We start from the raw sequence: 21,601 nt of genomic DNA, 5'->3' as shown, positions 1-21,601 counted from the left end.
TATCACAGCGAAGTACCCGTATTATTGGGGCTCAGTCATAAAGATCTTAAAGTGAAAAGAAATATTGTATTTCACGAGAGTTTTGTAACTGATTAACAGTTTTTGGTCAATTTTGTCGGAGTCAGCACAGGATCTCTTTAAGATATATCTACTTATCTTGAGGACACTTTGATTATGATTGTATCCGTAAATTCGTATTTAAATATGCATGTGACCAAAATTTGGCTCTGATGAAACAAAGATTGTTTACATTCACTATAAAGCCATGTATGCACACCCAAATATTCATAAACCTCGCTTAAGAGTTTTAAGGAGCGCACGATCCATATTTTAATTTCCAATTAATTCTGTAAACAAAGGACCAAACACATTTAACAAATAAACTCTTAAATAATTTGCATATTCCACATAATACCCTATGAGGTCATTATTAATTCTATCAAGCTCGCTTTAATAGTTTTTAAGGGGTCACAACATACAACTCCTTGTGTGAAAGTATAATATGACCGTTCATACGTATGGAAATTTAGACATAAAATTACATAAGAATACCACATATGGATGCGTCTCAAAAAAAAATGCCACGCGACATATATTTTCGCGATGCTATTTATGACCTTGAACAAATAAAAAACACTTTGGCATATGCTAAATCGCATGTAAATACATACCTCAGGAAAAATTATATCAATGACATCATAATGTAGCGAATCGCATTAAATATTCTCGCATTTTTTGTTTTGCTTCGCAACCGTTCCAGAATTAAGTCATTACTCAATTATCTCCCCTGGATACGCATCTTCAGTGGGTATAAGCCGAAGACTGGTTCACTACATATAGTGACAGTCTTTACCAAACACAATTTACGTGAACATAAACCGTCTTAAATATATTGCCGAATCTCAGATTTCTGTCGAATTTATTTGCTTTGATCTTTTCGATATCTTATTGTTATTATTATCCTGACAAATCACAAACGCTTGTTAAAAAAACACATTTGTTTTAAACATTATAGTTGGCATCTCTATTCTTCCAGTATTATCGCGGTATTTCAATAACGACACCCTACTGTTTATTTGTCAGAATTCGTGACGCATTTTCCATTCGCTCTCAGAAAGAAGTTGTACATGTGATCATGAGCAATATTCTGGTAAGTTGTCGTTGTTATCCATTAGAAACACATTTATTCACAAAATTTAAAGATATTCCGATTTAACTTTTTAGTATTTTAGCTTTAATTTTTAACGTATTTACACCTCATCTGCTCGCACTTTACCTAAAACCACAAAATCCGATACCTTTGGATTTTCGTACCATGAGTTTACGTAAAAAATCTTCCAGATTCGAAATCAACAAAAACAATACAGTACTCGTGTACTGTAAATTGATGACAGTGTTTTAGTATTACTTATTTTGTAACTATTATTTGATGTGCAAATAAATGATGTGAAGTGTTTTGTATCTCCACACAATACCACATACCTTTTTATATATGTACTGTGTTATGTGTTATTTGAATGTTAAAAAAAATATGGATGATATAACATGATGCATTCTAATATTTGCATTCAAATTGTAACTATAGAGCTAATTGTATGCAGTTTAGACTGTGATTTAAGAATTGCTACAAAATGGCTTGTTTTTTAGTGGCGACAAAATTTAAACTATTCAACAATAGTTTGCGAAAGAAAATTAGAAACCTGCCAGATACCTGTATTTATAAAATATTTTAATTGCGAAACAAGTATGTTGTTATGCTGTTACACACAATTATACATTGATAATAAATAAGAAGGCAATTAGCGGTGATAACGTTTCCCAACAGTAGAAATCATTCTTCTGATGAAGTCAGTGGTACACAGACGAAAGCTCCAGGTATGGCTTTCAATACGTAGTGTGTGTTATTTGACAGTCTAAAACTTATTGGATTAAAAAAATCCTGTCAAATTTGTCAATCAAAATTGATTTGACACATCACATGATTTTATTATGTTAAATCAGTGTATTGTATGCTAAATGCAACTGCTTTAGCAAGCTGTCAAGTTGATTGAGACATTTGATGAAACAAACTGTTTCCGGGGTAGGACCAGTACTTAGTGTCTATACATGTATGACGTACCATGACGTCGAAAGTCTACAAGACCTACAAGTTGGAAGGAGAAATGTACTTCGACGTACAATTTTCACCGACCCTTGAGTGTTAGCCAATCATAAGACACCTTTCATCTGTTGCTTTTAGAGATATTTGACATTGAACATTATTATTATTGGTATGTATACCAAATGATGCGACTATCGACCACTTACTCATATATATTGTGCGTATTTAGTGACCTGGCGTGGCGGAAGTAACCTCTGACTTATGCAAGTTATGGTTATTACAAAATACGACCAACGGGGAGGTTATTATACATTATTTATCCCGTTAATTTTTGGTAACTGTTTGGTTACCGTTGGGAATTTCCTACACAGTAATGCTGAATAATTTTAATTTTAAAAAGGTAACAATTGAATCTTCTTCAAATGTGTATATAATCTATTCCAGTGCATTAAATACTTGAAACTTCTATGTGTTTTTTTTCCGTTCTGATATTTTTATTCATTTTGTCCTTAATTAAAAAAGAGATTTTAAACATTTATTATGTATAAATCTGAAGGAAAGGCGGCTCAATAGACAAGTGTTTTGATTGGCTGTTCAGAAAATGTGTACGTCGAAGTACAAACATGTATGTCGAAGTACAAATTGTACTTTGACGTACAAACATATACTTTGAAGTATATTTTATATTTGTATGTCGACGTACAATTGTTGTACTTCGACGTTCGTTTCTCTTTTTACCTAGTAGGTCTTCTTGACTTTCAACCCAAATGGTACGCCATAGTATGTCTTTATGGTTATCTAAAGAATGCTCCCACTTAAGGGATCAATACAGAGACTAAGCCAGTTAGCAGACACCCCATCCATTATACCACAGCCACCGAACCAGCTTTAAATTCCTGTGTCTAGAAAACAAAAAAATTATAAGATGCTAGATCTTTAAGCTAGGAACATGTAACTCGTTTTAAGATTGATTTTTTAAGATGCATTACTTAATTATTGCAACAATTATAATATTTTGAACACGATCATGTCCATATATTTATTAAAAATACATGATAAATTTATTAAAACTGAGTAAAAATACATGGTTATCAAAAAATATTAAAAACTTTTGCCCGTAAATTAGGTAGCACCTATAATCATATTATGTTAGTGGATTGTAACCAAATATTAAGGCAGGCGAGTAACTGCCCTTGTACTTAAGTTTGTCATGGTTTATATCACATGAATCTGCCGATACCTGGTGGATATTTTAAGCCATATTTTATCACGGATAGTGTATATTGATAGGAGATGAATCGAGTATTTGACCCTAACTGTAGTAAATTCAATCTTATGCGAAAACTATTCATCCGATTTTATTGGTTTATACGTTATCTTTCTGCTTATTAATTCCTCTTTCAAAAAATATAACTTTTACTTTTAGTATATTCCCGTTGTTAGTAATGGATTTATAAGCGAGTTAAACACAAGAAATACACATTTTATGTTTTACCACCGCGCATTTTACCGTGTTTTGGCTATCGATCTTTTACAATAAGCGTACAGCGAAGCGCCGAGGTTATACATTTTGATGTACACACGTCTTTTGTTAATTATACTTTTTATAGTTTCATTTCTCGGCCAATTTTGACAAATTATATATCATTACATTAGAAAGCTTATGTTACGTAGTAAACAGATATAAGGTAAATAACCTTTCATATAATTTTACATAATTACCTTTTTGATAATAAACAACAAACAATGAATGTTTTGACACCCATTTTATTTCAAGTATGCATGCAAAGCCAAATAATATCGAGAGGGTCCGCTATATACGCTGTTTCATCATAAATTTAACACCCTTTCTGTGTTATAAACAAGAGCTGAAATCGTTAATTTATTAAGATTCATTTATAATAAGCTTTATTGATATGTCTCAAGAACAAAATATTTCAATATATTCCAAAATATAATAATCATGGCAAAGGAAATTCAATGGCCGGTATCTACACAAAAGCATAATCGCCAAGACCTTAGCCCCCGTTCGGTTCGTTAGGACCGCACGGTACTTTCTTCCACCTTCATTCCTTACTTGCTTTCATTTTTAAACCATTTTTTTTCTATCATATACAGAATTCTATTCTCCTAAGCAAGATGTTATTTTTAAAACTGAACTCCAAATATAAACACTACAAATCGGTATAAAGTACGAACATGTCAACCGTACATCTAGATTCTAAAACTCAAAAACGGTATGATATTTGCAAAAGTTAAAGTTATAACTCGCCGGGCTGCCGAAATCAGAATGAAAACTTAATATATATTTATATATTTAAAAACTACGTTACGTAAGCTTTCTAATGATATATAATTTGTCAAAATCGGCCTAGAAATGAAACTATAATTTAACAAAATACATGAGTGGGTACATCAAATGTATAACCTCGGCGCTTCGATAAAAGATCGATAGTTACGAAACGGTCACGTGACTTAGACACAACAAGATATTTGGCGTAACGGTCCCGTTTCTTATCCGTGTAATCTAGAGTCCGTGATTTTATATACTTTTTGCCTTACAGTTACCACCGTAACAGGTATTGTGTTTGTTACGCTATTTTATGTTGATTGAATTTAATTTTATAGACAAACTTTAGACTTATTTTTTAATTTAAATTTGGTTTAATCAGGAAGAACTCTGAGCTGCATGTATGTACCCATAAAAGCTCAGACTCAGAGCATTCAAGAAGAACTACCTCAAATGTAAACATTGATTTCTATGATTTAAGAACTTAATGAAATTGGTAATCTACCAAAGTCAACGCATTTTCATTTCATCTTAATATCCTTTTTGTGGTATTTAACATTTAAAAAGTATTAAACTTGATCATTTTGTGGGAATATAAATAGAAAATAGCATGACATCATAACAATTATATATTGGTGTATTGGCAAAAGTTAAAATTATCAATGATTTTCATTGTTTTTAATCACAGATATTTTTTCTGTTCACCAGAGTTATACATAAAATAACACACAATTACAGATATTCATCACCAGATCGATCAAAATGAGGATTCTGATGGTGGTTAGCCTCTGCCTCAAAGTGATTAATAACCTTGTAGCTGGGGTGCAGATTCATGTGCGCACATCTGAGGCTGTTGGACCTCTGAGGCATTTCTGGCAATCAACAGGATTCTGGTAATATCATGAGCCTTGTTCTGGGAAAACTGGGCTTAATGCATGTAGGTAAGGTGTTTTCCTAGATAAGCCTCTGCAATCTACACAGGCTAATTGGGGACGACACTTTCCGCTGTTATATATTTTTTCATTTAAAGGAAGTCACTTCAAAGCTTAAATCTAGTTTAGGCTTGAATTAGTGTCCTAGATTAGCCTGTGTGCACAGCACAGGCTAATCTGCGACCCTACACTTATGTTATAAGCCCAGTTTCGTTTGAACATGGCATTTATAAGGAAATGATTTTTATGTCCCCCACCACTTTAGTGGGGGACATATTGTTTTTGCCCTGTCTGTTGGTTTGTTGGTTGGTTGATTGGTTTGTGTGTTTGTTTGCCCAAACTTTAACATTTGCCATAACTTTTGCAATATTGAAGATAGCAACTTCATATTTGGCATGCATGTGTATCTCATGGAGCTGCACTTTTTGAGTGGTAAAGTGTCAAGGTCAAGGTCATTCTTCAAGGTCAAAGTTCAAATATATGGGTCAATATTGCTCATTTAATGTACACTTTTGCAATTTTGAAGATAGCAACTTGATATTTGGCATGCATGTGTATCTCATGGAGCTGCACATTTTGAGTGGTGAAAGGTCAAGGTCATCCTTCAAGGTCATAGGTCAAATATATGGGGACATAGTGTTTCACAAACACATCACTTGTTCATACAATTTTTTTATAGAAACATAACAGTACCAGGGCCCTCAATCTATTAAATCTGCCGCCGAAATTCGGCGCCAGTCCCCCACCTGAAAAGTATACTTTTTTCCCCTTTTTTGGGGAAAATTCCCCCTAAAAAAAAAATTTTTTTTTTTGTTTTTGTTTTTTTTAATAGAAAAATGTGTCTCACGATTATTATATCTCAATTCTATTTCAATTTAATCTTTGCAAACAAACTAAATTATGAAAAATGCAATGAATATAGCGCAAACATGTACAAATGTAATAATGAGAGAGAAGGTAAAAGAATCCTCCAAAAAGGGAAATGCCCCGAAAATTCCCCCTCCTAAGGGCTGCGGACCCCTTCCCCCAAAGTAGTGTGAGGGCACTGAGTACAGTACAGTTAGAATATTATGTTCTAAAGTTTAAACAATACACATTGTGGATTCTACTTATAACAGTTAGGAATTTCCTTAGTAGATGTCATCTTCAAAATTTGCACTGACACTTTGCACACATGCATTCAGCCCAATTTTCCTAGAACGAGGCTTTTATAAGGAAATGATTTTCATACCAAATTTTTATACAAACATTACACTACAGTTACACTACAGTACAGTAAGAATATATGTTCTAAAGTTTAAGCAATACACATTTTGGATTGTACATATAACAGTAGAGATTTTCCTTTAATAGTAGATATCATCTTCAATATTTGCACTGACAGTTTGAGTTTTGTGTCAATTCTAAGAGAAATTGCCTCAAGAATAACAAAAATACTGTACAAATATCATAACTATTTGGCTGGCATATTTTGAATCATAACATAAAATGTATGGATTACTCTTAATAAAAATACAATTACAGTCCACTCTCGTTATCTCGACATCGGATATCTCGATATTCTCGATATGTCGAAGTAAGCTCAATGTCCCAACTTTTTTCCTTCTTTATCTATATAAATAAACATCGCATATCTCGATTTTCATTATGCCGAATAATTCGATATCTCGATATAAAATTTTGTCCCGAGTCCCGATTTTACATGTATTTACTGTGGTTTATCTCGAAGTGCGAATAACTGTTCCAGTGTCGGCAAAAGGTGGGAATTTTTTTCTTTGATACTTCACCGTCCCGCTTCTCCCGGCTGCTCCCGATACTGTGCGGTAGGAAATTGATCCGTTAATTGCATCAATGATCATACGTGTGTAATGTCGTTAGCCATTAACACTTGAGTAAGGCCTGTCACTTTAACTGTCACATTAACATCAATTAACTGCAATTAATACACAGCCTGCCGAAAGGACAAAAGATTAATTGTTTTTTACAAACAACATTCCAAAATGCATGGAGTTATATTTTTGCGTATATAAACCGTCGCAAATTCGTCTTGATTGGATGTCAATTGCATCATAATTTTAAATAGCTACATTAACGGATGTTTACTCGACAGTATAGAAATATTATAACCGCATGTGTTCATGCAATTCTGTAATACTTAAAACGTCATTTTAAGCATTTAAATAGCAAAATTAATCGTGCCTCGTAAAAACGCGTAATATCAGGTAAAGATTATTATGCCACGCGGTGACGGCTTTAGTTAGACCACAGCATGTATTTAGATGTTAAAAACGAGGGTAAATTTTCGTCTTATTTTTTCTTTGAAAACGCCTAATCAGATATCTCGAACTCTCGTTATCTCAATATTTATGCCCCCCTTCGAAGAAGAGCGGGTATATTGCTTTGCTCATGTCGGTCGGTCTGTCGGTCGGTCTGTCGGTCGGTCCGTCCACCAGGTGGTTGTCAGACGATAACTCAAGAACGCTTGGGCCTAGGATCATGAAACTTCATAGGTACATTGATCATGACTCGCAGATGACCCCTATTGATTTTGAGGTCACTAGGTCAAAGGTCAAGTCACGGTGACCAGAAATAGTAAAATGGTTTTTTAATGATAACTCAAGAACGCATACGCCTAGGATCATGAAACTTCATGGGTAGATTGATCATGACTTGCAGATGACCCCTATTGATTTTGAGGTCACTAGGTCAAAGGTCAAGGTCACGGTGACCCGAAATAGTAAAATGGTTTCCGGATGATAACTCAAGAACGCATACGCCTAGGATCATGAAACTTCATGGGTAGGTTGATCATGACTCGCAGATAACCCCTATTGATTTTGAGGTCACTAGGTCAAAGGTCAAGGTCACGGTGACCCGAAATAGTAAAATGGTTTTCGGATGATAACTCAAGAACGCATACGCCTAGGATCATGAAACTTCATAGGTAGATTGATCATGACTTGCAGATTACCCCTAATGATTTTGAGGTCACAAGGTCAAAGGTCAAGGTCACGGTGACCCGAAATAGTAAAATGATTTTCGGATGATAACTCAAGAACGCTTTTGCCTAGGATCATGACACTTCATAGGTACATTGATCGTGACCCGCAGATGACCCTTATTGATTTTCAGGTCACTAGGTCAAAGGTCAAGGTCACAGTGACAAAAATCGTATTCACACAATGGCTGCCACTACAACGGACAGCCCATATGGGGGGCATGCATGTTTTACAAACAGCCCTTGTTTTTCTTGTTCCTGCCGACTTCGAGATAACGAGAGTGGACTGTATTTGGAAACACAGTTTAAGTGTGATAATGTATGAGTCGCTCTGTGTTGGTTGGTCTATTTATGCTCTATCAGAAATCGCATCAATATATGTACAATGTTATAAGTTTATGGAGCAAAATACTTCTTCATTTGTCAAGCAATTAAATTTCAACTTCAAATATCATTAATATTTGTTCACCATGTGGTGTACATGTGAAAGACTTTATTTGCATGTGCATTGATGCACTTATTGTTAAGTTGTATGTCCAGCCAGAAGCATTGCTTCCATGTAAAATGTTATACATTTGTGGAGCAAATTTTTTCTATAAATTTCAAGTGATTAAATTTAAATTAAAATATGTGACAACCATGAAGTCAACATGTGCAGGGCACAGTGAAGTCTTCATGCACAGTGATAAACATATTCATGCATAATGTGCTTTTGAACTTCCCCAAGGACATGACTTCCATTCCTGTGACAAAGTTGTGTGGGGGTATTAGTCAATTGTATATCCGTACTCTAGTTTTATTTTGAAACATGCTATAGAAGTCACTCTATTTCATGGGGCTTATTGCATAATAAGCAGCATATGCATAAAGTATCCTCCCGAATTAGCCCGTGCAGACTTCACAGGCCAATCAGGGACGACACTTTCTGCCTTGAATGATTTTTCACAAAGAAGACACTTCTTCTAAACAAAAATACCCATAAAAGCAGAAAGTAATGTCCCTGATTATCCTGTGAAGACTTCACAGGCTTATATGGGACGATACTTTGCACATGTGCTTAAAGCCCCTTTCTTCCAGATCGAAGCTTAATCGTCTATTTCAGCCCGCCACTTCCTCACATGGATGCAGCTGCGTTTGATCTGAGCCATGACATGCAGTACAACATCGCCATGATTGGATCCATGCCCAGGTCCGGTATAGAGCAGGTCCGCATACACTGGCTTCTGGACCTGATCACAGTGACCAGGTAATGCAGTATAATATTGCCATGATTGGAGCCTAACCTAGGTCCGGTATAGAGCAGGTCCGCATACACTGGCTTCTGGACCTGATCACAGTGACAAGGTAATGCAAGGATGGATATTAATCAATCGGCTCATAACATTTGTGATTGGTCCTTTGATATGTTCTCTATACAAGAAGTACTGAAAGAACAAGCGGGTTTCACAATGTTTGTTAGATTGAATAGAATGTTAGCTTCGTACTTTACAATGTAACACTAATCATGTCATAGCATATTAACCCTTTACCAGTTAAATAAGTATTTTGACGCATTTGTAGTACCTCAGAAAGTAAGATAAAATCAAAGACCTTTCTTACTAGATTCAAATTTTAAAGGATTTCAGTTCCAACCCTTAAATATTGATGAGCAGCAAAAGGCATAAAACCTGAACATACTTCAAATTACTCTTTGGCTGTTCTGGTTGTATGCTGTTTGAACATAGCCATTTTCACTTTGTTTCTGAGTGGTAAAGGGTTAATAGTATGTATACATCAAAGAACATCTCCCTCTTTAGTCTGCCCTCATTCAAGCCCCCTGTGACTTTTACATGTCTATGTATACATCAAAGAACATCTCTCTCTTCAGTCTGCCCCCATTCAAGCCCCCTGTGACTTTCACATGTCTATGTATACATCAAACAACATATGTCTCTTCAGCCTGCCCCCATTCAAGCCCCCTATGACTTTCACATGACTATGTATACATCAAAGAACATCTCTCTCTTCAGTCTGCCCCCATTCAAGCCCCCTGTGACTTTCACATGTCTATGTATACATCAAACAACATATATCTCTTCAGCCTGCCCCCATTCAAGACCCCTATGACTTTCACATGACTATGTATACATCAAAGAACATCGCCCTCTTCAGCCTGCCCCCATTCAAGCCCCCCCCCCCCTATGACTTTCACATGACTATGTATACATCAAAGATCATATATCTCTTCAGCCTGCCCCTATTCAAGCCCCCTATGACTTTCACATGACTATGTATACATCAAAGAACATCTGCCTCTTCAGCCTGCCCCCATTCAAGCCCCCCCCCCCCTGTGACTTTCACATGACTATGTATACATCAAAGAACATCTCCCTCTTCAGCCTGCCCCCATTCAAGCCCCCCCCCCCCCTGTGACTTTCACATGACTATGTATACATCAAAGAACATCTCCCTCTTCAGCCTGCCCCCATTCAAGCCTCCTTTGACTTTCACATGACTATGTATATGCCAAAGAACATCTCCCTCTTCAGCCTGCCCCCATTCAAGCCCCCTATGACTTTCACATGACTATGTATACGCAAAAGAATATCTCTCTCTTCAGCCTGCCCCCATTCAAGCCCCCCCCCCTGTGACTTTCACATGATTATGTATAAGCCAAAGAACATCTCTCTCTTCAGCCTGCCCCCATTCAAACCCCCTGCGACTTTCACATGACTATGTATACGCCAAAGAATATCTGTCTCTTCAGCCTGCCCCCATTTAAGCGCCCTGTGACTTTCACATTACTATGTATACATCAAAGAACATCTTTCTCTTTAGCCTGCCTCCATTCAAGCCCCCCATTTACAACTTCACCAGCCTGGACTCCCTGATAGATCTCCTGTATGCCAATGGGATGAGGCCCGGGTTTGAGCTCATGGGTAACCCGTCGGGTCTGTTCAAGGACTTTGAGGACAAGACCTCCTTGATGATGTGGAAGGATCTTGTCACCCAGACAGCTCAGAGATATATCGGTATATGTTAATTTGTAATGTACTATATCGACTTGTTATAATTGTTGCTAATAAAAAAATATAATGACATACAGACAGACTGTGTGTTTGTCTATTATGTGAAGATGGAATATGACATCAATCTTGGTATAAACTGTGTTTTTTTCAACAATTCATTATATGAGGTTCAATGTTTTGTATTTATTAATTTTTACAAAGTAAAATGGAGACTTGAATATGTTATTGCATCATTTAAATTGTTTTTTGTTACTTGATGTTTGATTGGATATTTTTTAAATCCTCAATAAGTAATACTGTGTCCATATGTGCATGAATATAGTTTAAAAATACAGTTAAAATATTAAAAAGTACAATCACTGTTAATAAAAAAGTAATTGAAGGGCTTATTTATACTAAAAGTATTGACAGGATGTTACAGAAATACATTCAGAACATGAAATTAAAGTATTATTTGAGAAAAATGCCAAAATGATGCCCATTCCAAGTTTGATGGTTTATTCCTAATTTATATAAAACAGTGTTCATTTAAAGATTTGTTTGATTTGTTAATTTAATTTTTGGCTGTTTTCAACCATATATAAGTCATATCACAGTGGTATGTTAGCCTGTTCACTCTTTGCCTGGGTTAACAGGTTTACCAGTACAAAGTGCACATACTAATGTCAACATCTGACAACTGAAGCATTTAACCGTCATTGATACCAAATCCAAGCAAATTTTACTGCTGTTTCCATGGTTACAGATCAGTATGGTGTTGGCTGGGTGTCCCAGTGGAACTTTGAGTCGTGGAATGAACCAGACTGCCGCGACTTTGACAATGTTAACATGACTGTTCAAGGTTTGAATTACACTAAAGTATTTTAAAAGTATGAACAAATACAAGCCTATGTTTAGAAGCATTAATTACCTATTCAGCCATATGCCTTTTACCTTAACATTGAAGTGTTATTGCCAAAAGAGCAATAGGTAAGATGAATAAAATAATTTTCTTCCAAAAAACAATAATTCAGCTGTGAAGGCATTAAACTATGATGACTATAATAGCCGGGGTGGTCTGATAGCAAAGCATAAGAACTTCTCGGTTTGTATTGGATGATAAGCACTAACAACACAATTATTATTTCAATTTGTGACAGATGTTTTCAGACTTGGCTCAATATCAAATACAAGGAAACAATAATGTCTCTCTTTTATTGTTGATATTACCAAATTGAAGTAAATAAATTTAAAATGTTACATATGTCAAAATGCATTACATTTTCAGTGTATTCTTTTCAAATTGGTAATATAAAGTTTTATACTATGAACATGTTATTCACTGCAATTTGTTTTGATCCCTATTACCATTTATCTCATACACGTGAGTGCAGCCAATGGTAATGTAATCAACATTAAAAATCCTGGAAACTGTTTCAATGACACTGGTGACTTGAGCAACTTAAAATTGTGGGTTTCAAACCATCCATGCAACTGATTTTGAAGCATAAATATCTACAGCGTTTTATTTAAATGGTGTACCGCAAAAAAATATTTGCAGAACATAGTAAGGCATTGTTAAAGTTGTCTATCATTTGTGTATTTGTAAATGAATACGTAAATTATATCCCATTAATATACAACATTATTGAAATATCAGTAAATCAGATAAACTAGAGTGTATTTCAAAGTTTATGAAAACAGTAAACCAGCTCTTTATAATGACTTCATTTTCTTTATTTAGAAGACAACACTTTTTTTTCATGTTTGTTTTTTGTTTGTTTTTTGTTTGCTTTTAAAATAATGACAAAAATGTGGAAATGATGGGATAAATAAATTGCATGGTATGTGTCGATTATGGATATGTTTAATTCCTCAACAACAAACACTCGACCATACGCCAAGGCTTGTGGTTCAGGTTCATCGCATCAATATATTACATGAATAAAATAACAACACATGTGATACAATAAATTGGAGTGTATCTCAATCCTGTTTAAAACAGCAAACATCTTCAACACAAAAAGCCTTTACCATAGGTCACGACTTGTGGTTCAGGTTTTCTAAGCCTCTCAAAATAAAATGAATTCAACTCTAACCAAAAACCTACATGTATTTTCTATTTCGTACCCCCAGGGTTCCTTAATTACTACGACGCTTGCTCTGAGGGTCTGAAAGCCGCCTCCTTGGACCTGAAGTTGGGTGGCCCCGGTGACGGTTGCCATGGTACCCTGTACTCAGATGCCCTTCTACAACATATTGTGAACGGAACAAACTACTTCACAGGGGAGACAGGCATTCGGCTTGATTTCTTGTCATACCATAAGAAGGTCTAACCCTTCACTACTCATATACCGTTTTGACAAATTTGTTTTCTGTTAGCAAAAACTAATTATATAAGAGACTTTTCTTAATAGATTAAAGTTTTGAAGGCTTCATTTCTAACCCTAAGATACTGATGAGCAGCAAACAGCTTAAAAACTGAACAGCCTGCGAGTAACATGCAGAAACCTGAACAGGCAGCGAGTTACTAACAGTCTGTTCTTGTTTTATGCCGGTTGCATATAGCCATTTTCACTTCGGGTCTTAATGGGGAAGGTCTAACATTTGATATTCAACATTTTAATGAATGTAGGATAAACCATTGTATCTTATATACAAAATGACAAGCAGATACATCAATATCACATTCAGCGGTATAATGTGAAATTGATATCATGTTGAAAATTTGGATATATATATATATATATATATATATATATATATATATATATATATATATATATATATATATATATATATATAACATGTGTAACAATCGGTTTCCGTTAGATATGTCAATGAGTGATGGGTATCAAGGCCCTGTTTGGGGCGCATCTTTCTTCGACCGCAGAGCTCTTGTTATTATTAAAGCGCCATAAATAATGATATACCAGTAAATAACAGGCAATATCACTTTTCCCATATAGGCCTTTGTTTATAGGCCATAATTTTAAAAAATGCCTCAAATTTGTACACTTCTGTTCCGAATAAAGTGATTTTATAGTATTTGCTTTCTGTTTGCTAGGGTGATGGTTCATCATATAAGATTCTAGAAGATGAGATAAGTCTCATGGATTCAATCTCCAATAGATTCCCGACATTGGCAGACAAACCATTCTTTAATGAGTATGGACTATTTTTGTGACTCCTCTTTCAACAAAGCTTATATGAATGGCTTTGGGGGAATACAGGGCCTAATGCACATCCAAAAAGATTCAGTCTTAGATAAGCCTGTGCAGTCTGCACATGCTAATCATGTACAACACTATTTGCTTATATGGAATTTATTGTTTAATAACGGATGTGTCCTCTAAATAAAAATCAGTTTAGGTACAAATTGTTGTCCCTGACTAGCCTGTGCAGACTGCATAGGATAATATTTAATGACATTTTATTCACATGTATAAGCCAAGTTTTCTCAAAACGCAGCTTTATTACTTAGCACCTGTCGTGAGGCCGGTCAGTCTAATGGTCAGCTGTATGATGGCTTGTTAAATGGACTACTTCATGTGAATATGATTGTGATAATATATAGAGAACTCGTTGAGGTATAATCATACCAATCAGTATAATGGATCATTTGTGTGTTTAGGAAGATAAATATTGATTTTGAGGTCAACATGTGAGTCATAGATCAACATCATAACGGATGATTACATGAAACTTATGTTTGCATGATATCTCAAGAACACTTGTACCTGTGATAATGCAATTTGATATTTGAACTTTGGAGCTAAGGAAGAACTGATTGATTAAGAGGTCAACAGGTCAAAGTCTATGGTCATAGTAGCTTTAAATATGTTGCTTCTTTTGCACTATACATAGAGAAGGCTTTTATGTGAAATCATCTGAATAATTATGCTGGTCTGGGTGGTGGTACCCATTTAAAACTGAAGTGTTTTTTAGTGAGGCTGATCCCTTGGTGGGGTGGTCACAAGATGAAGAATGGCGGGCTGATTCTACATATGCTGCCATTGTTGCCAAGGTAACAATCTGTTTAACATTTAAGGAAATGCCTTATACTGGTATTTAGTTTTGCAGGCTTGTAGTGGGTGTTAATGAATCAACAAAGTGGTATGATGTAAATGATATTTTAACATTATATGAACTCGACAAAACATGGTTTGATCTCCAATAAAGACTTCAAATAGTTGTTATTAATATTATTTTTTTTATTATTTTAGTGTATCATAAAAATTTTTGGCTGTATATGTTTAATTAAATTTTCATTCTTTGCGCCTCTGAACATAAACATGTTTTTTGCAAAAATATTTCTAAATCATAAACAATTATACATATTGTTTTCATTGACATACAGTACAGCTCACGCAAAACCAACAAAATCCGCGGCTATGCCGCGGACACACTCTTTTGTTTTCGAAATTACTCCGCACCCACAACGAGTATTCCCTCGGCATCATGCCGAGGCACTCCGCGATATTTCGCGGAGTTACGCCGCGTCTGTTCCTGCCTCGGCATCTATCTGCGGCATCACGCCGCGTCTTTACACGCGGCGATTCGCCGAAAAAAATACATATGTTTATTTCTGCGTGATTGTGTAAACCTTTGGTCAGCTTCTCTGCATACGGAACTTGATACATAATGATTTTGTAGGTCATTATAACCATATCAATGAACCTTACACAGTTTAATCCCGAACAAGATCTCGGAAACAAGATTTGCTTTAAACATCGAAAATAACATATTGAGTATCATAAGATTTGCGAAAATACATATGAGAACCAAACAACTATACACATAGAAAACAAATAAAAATAATGTTGACAATTTAAATAAAAACTTATATTCGTTTATATTTAAAAATGATAACTTTCACTTCGTCCCGATTTTCAGAAATGGCCATGTACATGTTGCATCTAAATATAAATTTAATAAACGAAATTATCGGGCAATAAATTGAACCATTAAACTCGGCATAAGTGTGACTTCCAAAATAATATTGCGACGCAAAACAGTATCATTATTGTGACAATTCAATACACTTGTAAATCTGCTGTTCTCTTAGAAATTGCGCGAAAATAAAGATGACTTGTGTAATATCACGTTATCTGCCTGGAAAGCGTGAGCATTTTCATTGTAATTTTAATAAATCTGTGCAAATAATACGAGGAAATAACAAGTTATACAAGCGTATGCGAATGCAAAAGGGAATGCAGTGAGGACCCCGCCTTAAAATATCGAATTCTATACTGAAACATTAGGCGGTTAATCTTTTGATTTGTCGGCATTTTTTTATACTGAAACATTAGGCGGTTAATCTTTTGATTTGTCGGCATTTTGTTTCATTTCAGACTCCATGCAGTTTTCAGATCATAATCTCAGTGCTTTATTACCCGAACTCGTTAGTTTCTGGACACGTGTGCTACTGAAAATAACCACCGGTTATGGCCCAAACGAGCACAAAGTGTCTAGTCTCCCGTGTGTTTTATCCCTAAATGTTAGGTAAGCACGTGCACTATTAATTATTATGTTGGTCAGTACAAAAGGCCTTCTGAAAACCGCCGACTGCGTCTTTGTTTTATTGCGCAATCAAGCACCGATAAACCAATATCCCGTGTATTACAAAAACACACACTTTAGAAATGCACGTGTCGTCTGTCAAAACCATAATTTATCAGTAAACATATAGAAGTAATTCTCGTATATGATCTCGGAAACGGGACTTGCTTTAAACATTTACCATTACGATATTTTTTTCATATAATTTGCTTAAAACAAATGAGAACCAATCAAACATACACAGACAAAACAAAATATAAATAATCATGACAAATTAAATGGAAACAAGAAATATCTTTAAAAAAGATATACGGCGTAAATAGTTTAATGAATGAGATCAAGTATAGCGAATGTCTTTTTCTGTGCAGTTCTTAGCTGCATCACACGCAGTACGGGATGTTACTGGGAGTTTTCGCGGCTTATTTAAGAAATAATTCGTGTACGTTATAGTTTGTTGTCGAATAACCCACGGCCGTAAGTTTAGATGCGTAGGGATTAAATCACTAGTGCGAAGCACGAGTGATTTGAAACCACGCATCTAAACTTCCGGCCGTGGGTTATTCGACCACAAACTATAACGTACACGAATTATTTCGATTCTAACACGATTTTTACTAAAGATTTATAGAATGTATCTTATTTTTCTTGCATACTATTTTATGTGAAGCTCCGCCCATAAAAATAGCTTTCGGCTGTTCTGTCGATCAGATCTCCGCCCTCAATAACAGCCAAACTGGATGGAAAAAAACCCATTTCATTTCTCACGTTTGGTTAACTAAGAACAACAACTTGCGTAAACTAATATGTTTTCATTGTACTCTTTAAATTAACGCAAGAGTGTTGAATCTACAAGACAACAACTCCGATTCGAACTTCAGCCATTTCAGTATCGAAGCAGCAGACGAACACCGTGGGAAATTGGGTCAAGTTTACGCATTTCTGTTCATAGCGTAGTATTTTGTCACGTGACTTTCATTCATAAAATACCGGATTATTACGCTGGTGGAAAATGTATCGGCATGTTTTGTTTAGCTACAGCGCGTGCTTTCGGTGTATAAGCTCCGCCCATAAGTTATTGCAGAATAACCCACGCTTGATTTCCTTCTTTGTCTATAGAAAACAAGTCACGTGCCGTGTTAGAATTTACATTATAACATATTGCTGGTCATAAACCTATAGATACAAAACAGAAAACCAAAAGAAGAATGGAAGTGAAATTTAAACATATGAGTCAACCGGCCACACGAGAAGTATCCGTATTTATAGGCACGTTCTTCGAACAAACCTGTTTTAGTGGTTTGTCGGGCATTGCTATTTGATTCGATTATTAACAGTATCAATTATCATCGTGCTAATGCTTAAAGTGATATTATGGGCATTTTGCACTGTTGAATTGAGCTGAAAAGAATTAACAGGTCAAAATAGTTAGTTAAAATGTGGTTACTGATTAATTATCTGCAACTCACCTTGCTACCAGTTGTTTATAAAAATATATTTTATATTCGATATTCTTACGTGACCCACCCAGTCCTGTAAGCTGAAATGATCCGTAAAACAATTTCGTGTCTTTGTGTCGTATGAACAAATCTGCACTAAAACTAAATTTAGGTTCAACTCGTAAACGCATGATCAGTTGTCAAACGAAAGTACGGTTGATATTCAAATGCATTATTTTTCTCTTTCTGGTATATTGTTTTAGTATGATGATGCTGCATTAATTAATATAAGTGTATATGAAGTAGAAACATCAAAAATAATCAACGGTTGCGATAGACACCTATAAACTGTTACATGCTCATAATATCACTTTAGTACATTAGGCAATATGGACGAATAATTATTGTTTAATTATCAACAATAATATTTATCATTGTATTGTTGAAAACACATTAAGAATCTATTATTTACATACCATAATTATATTGCTGAATATCTTCATTTAACATATTTCTGGTCTAAAGAAAATTCCAGGTCACCTAGTTCACGGATAGCGTCTTTATTATATAACGATTATTTTACTGGCCGCCAACTCCGGTGATGACCTGTATATAAACTCTGAATGACCGCAATTTGACCCGATATACCTCGCGGGTTGAAATGCAATGCTTTAAAGTGAGGCCTCGCTTCCATTGCTCTTTATACTTTTACATGTTAACATGTTGACAGGAATAAGGAAGTAAGAACTAAATATGAGAACATAGCCTTTTAAGTATAAAGGCTCTTGCGCTGGTAATACTCTGAAAATAAAAGGTGTACGCACAAACTGTATTGATGTCGAGAATTGAGTGTAAAACTGTTCTATCTATTAAGCCTTTTCATTCGAGATAAAATTGTTTCATACAGTAAAACAGTGTTACAAAGACGCGGATATGTTTCCAATGTTCTGGTGGTATACTCAAATCAGCCAATGGAATAAATGAAGTGTATTCACTCGTACCTAGCCGCGGGAAATTTTATTGGAATTTTATTGGACACTTACAAAGGTCAGGCTAAGGTGAAAAGCTGGCTTAAGACAGCTTACGCCGAAAAAAACGTTGGTTTATTTTCGAAAAATCGCTTTTCCTTTCTCCCAATTTTCAGGAAATGACTTATACATGTTGCATAAAATCTAAATATAGATGACGCTGTTTATTGGTCGTTGTAAAACAATATTAACTTTACACGGCACTTTGTGTGCAATCAGATACAATACAGTAATTGTTGCAATATTGAACGAACTAAAATATGAAAATGATACAGCGTTTTTTTACTTTTATTTTAATCAGAAAAAATGTCAAAATCATTTGCGAGATACCCCTATACTCAAATGGAAATTCACTACGAAGTTTTACAATGTTGTCTGCGCTACGTAGTTTTGTGTATCAATAAATTCACCCACGCTTTTTGTTTTAGACAAACACTGGACACGAAAATATCATGGGCATATACATGTATTTATTTGTGTTACCCTTGTCCCGATTGGACACCTATTTCATCAAATCTTTAATTAGAAACATATGCCGAAATTCATTTGATATTTTAGAATAATGTTTGATGTCTGTGTTAATGAGTTTTTTTTAGCACTTTTCTCGTCAATATTAATCAGAATTTGCATTTGAAAATGGAATAATATACGGGATCAGCGGGTAATGGATAGAGACGGAAAAATTCGCATGTATGTGGTAATTGAGAATGACAGTCATAAACGCATGTATCGGGGAAACGATAGACTCGGGATTATACGCATCTATCAGGGAAAGGGTTAATAAACAGTTAATAAAGATAATTTGGACAGATGATGCAAAACCTTATTGTCAATGTATTATGTAGTGAATTGTTTCGCAACGTAGTAACGCTCCATGTTATAAATTTTATGATGCGAAACTCGGAGTCCATTTCTATCCGAGGTACATGTACATTGTAAATTATAATTAATACGATTGTCCGCCGAATGACTCGACATCATCAACAAATTCCTCGTCATCATGCCGCGGCGTGTCGCGGAGACGAGATGCGGATTGCCTCGGCGGACAGACACGGCTACTCGGCGACCAGATAGTCGATTCCGAGTCGACTCCGCGAACACAAGATGGCGTCTGACTCCGCGGATCGCGGAATATGTTTGTTTTGCTTGAGCTGTACTGTAAAACTGTACAATTTTCATAACATCTAGTTCTATTTTGTCCAATTGTGACTTTTGTATAAAATGGGTAGGGCTAACATCATATAAATTTAAATCTGTATATGTGTGAGAATAATGACTACCGTCTTGCTTGTATTCAAAGTAAAAATACACCTAAAATTTACAAAAAATCATGTTTAATGCAATATGGTACCTTTAGTTTTTGTTCTTTACTTTTCATGCTTGTTTATGAAGTATTTTTTTAGATTTATGATACACAAAGAACTGTTTGCCTTTTTCATAACAGGTGATAAACCAGCATCAAAAAGCCTTTATTTCGAACCCACAACCGAGAATACACAACTATCAGTTGCTAAGCAATGACAATGCCTTCCTGAGCTGGTTCCCTCACCAGTACACACAGCGGACACTTTTGGCGCGGTTCCAAATGAACAATACAAGTCCGCCACACACACACTTCTTTCAGAAACCAGTCTACAATGTGATGGCATTGCTGTCTATGTTGGGAGAGATAGAGGTGCAGTCGAAAATTACATGTAAGTGTCTTCTGCTTTGATAAATTTAGGGAACTTTTGCATTTTTATGTCCCCCACCTCTATAGTGGGGGACATATTGTTTTTCCACTGTCTGTTGGTTTGTTTGTTGGTTTGTTTTGCGTCAAACTTTAACATTTGCCATACATTTTGCAATATTGAAGATAGCAACTTCGTATTTGGCATGCTTGTGTATCTCATGGAGCTGCACATTTTGAGGGGTCAAATATGTTGGACTTAATCGCTCATTTAATATACACTTTTGCAATATTGAAGATAGGATCTTTATATTTGGCATGAATGTGTATCTCATGGAGCTGCACATTCTGAGTGGTCAAAGGTGTATGTCATCCTTCAAGGTCAAAGGTCACATATATGGGGGGACATAGTGTTTCACAAACACATCTTGTTGAAGATTGGATATATTATTATATTATACTGTGTGGTCTTAATAGGCTAATCCAGGACAATACTTTCCAATTGTATTGTATTGTTTGTAATAAAGATTTGTTTAAAAATATCTTTTTTATCATCAGTAACATCACAAAAAACTGTTCAATCATCAAATGAGCGTCC

General features: G+C 35.3%; 1 protein-coding gene across 8 annotated transcripts in view; it reads left to right on the top strand.

The window, feature by feature from the left end:
* Window positions 1-3,314: 3,314 nt before the first annotated feature.
* Window positions 3,315-21,601, top strand: part of LOC127858422 (alpha-L-iduronidase-like) — a 29,656-nt gene continuing 11,369 nt past the window's right edge. Inside the window, exons 1-10 of one of the 8 annotated variants that reach the window (XM_052395570.1) lie at window positions 3,386-3,403; window positions 4,633-4,680; window positions 5,130-5,284; window positions 9,424-9,567; window positions 11,139-11,332; window positions 12,075-12,170; window positions 13,445-13,638; window positions 14,376-14,476; window positions 15,257-15,335; window positions 20,779-21,028. In XM_052395570.1, the coding sequence (XP_052251530.1) occupies window positions 5,154-5,284; window positions 9,424-9,567; window positions 11,139-11,332; window positions 12,075-12,170; window positions 13,445-13,638; window positions 14,376-14,476; window positions 15,257-15,335; window positions 20,779-21,028 (1,189 nt within the window). In that variant the 5' untranslated portion in view covers window positions 3,386-3,403; window positions 4,633-4,680; window positions 5,130-5,153. Of the gene's footprint in view, window positions 3,420-3,439; window positions 4,681-4,716; window positions 4,847-5,129; window positions 5,285-9,423; window positions 9,666-11,138; window positions 11,333-12,074; window positions 12,171-13,444; window positions 13,639-14,375; window positions 14,477-15,256; window positions 15,336-20,778; window positions 21,029-21,601 lie in introns of those variants that run through there. The other 7 variants (XM_052395569.1, XM_052395573.1, XM_052395567.1 and 4 more) reach the window with 7 other exon arrangements.

The sequence above is a fragment of the Dreissena polymorpha genome, chromosome 14 (genome assembly GCF_020536995.1).
Source record: "Dreissena polymorpha isolate Duluth1 chromosome 14, UMN_Dpol_1.0, whole genome shotgun sequence".
Lineage (NCBI taxonomy): Eukaryota > Metazoa > Mollusca > Bivalvia > Myida > Dreissenidae > Dreissena > Dreissena polymorpha.
The sequence above is the reverse complement of the archived record's forward strand: the minus strand, read 5'-3'. Positions and strand labels throughout refer to the sequence as shown.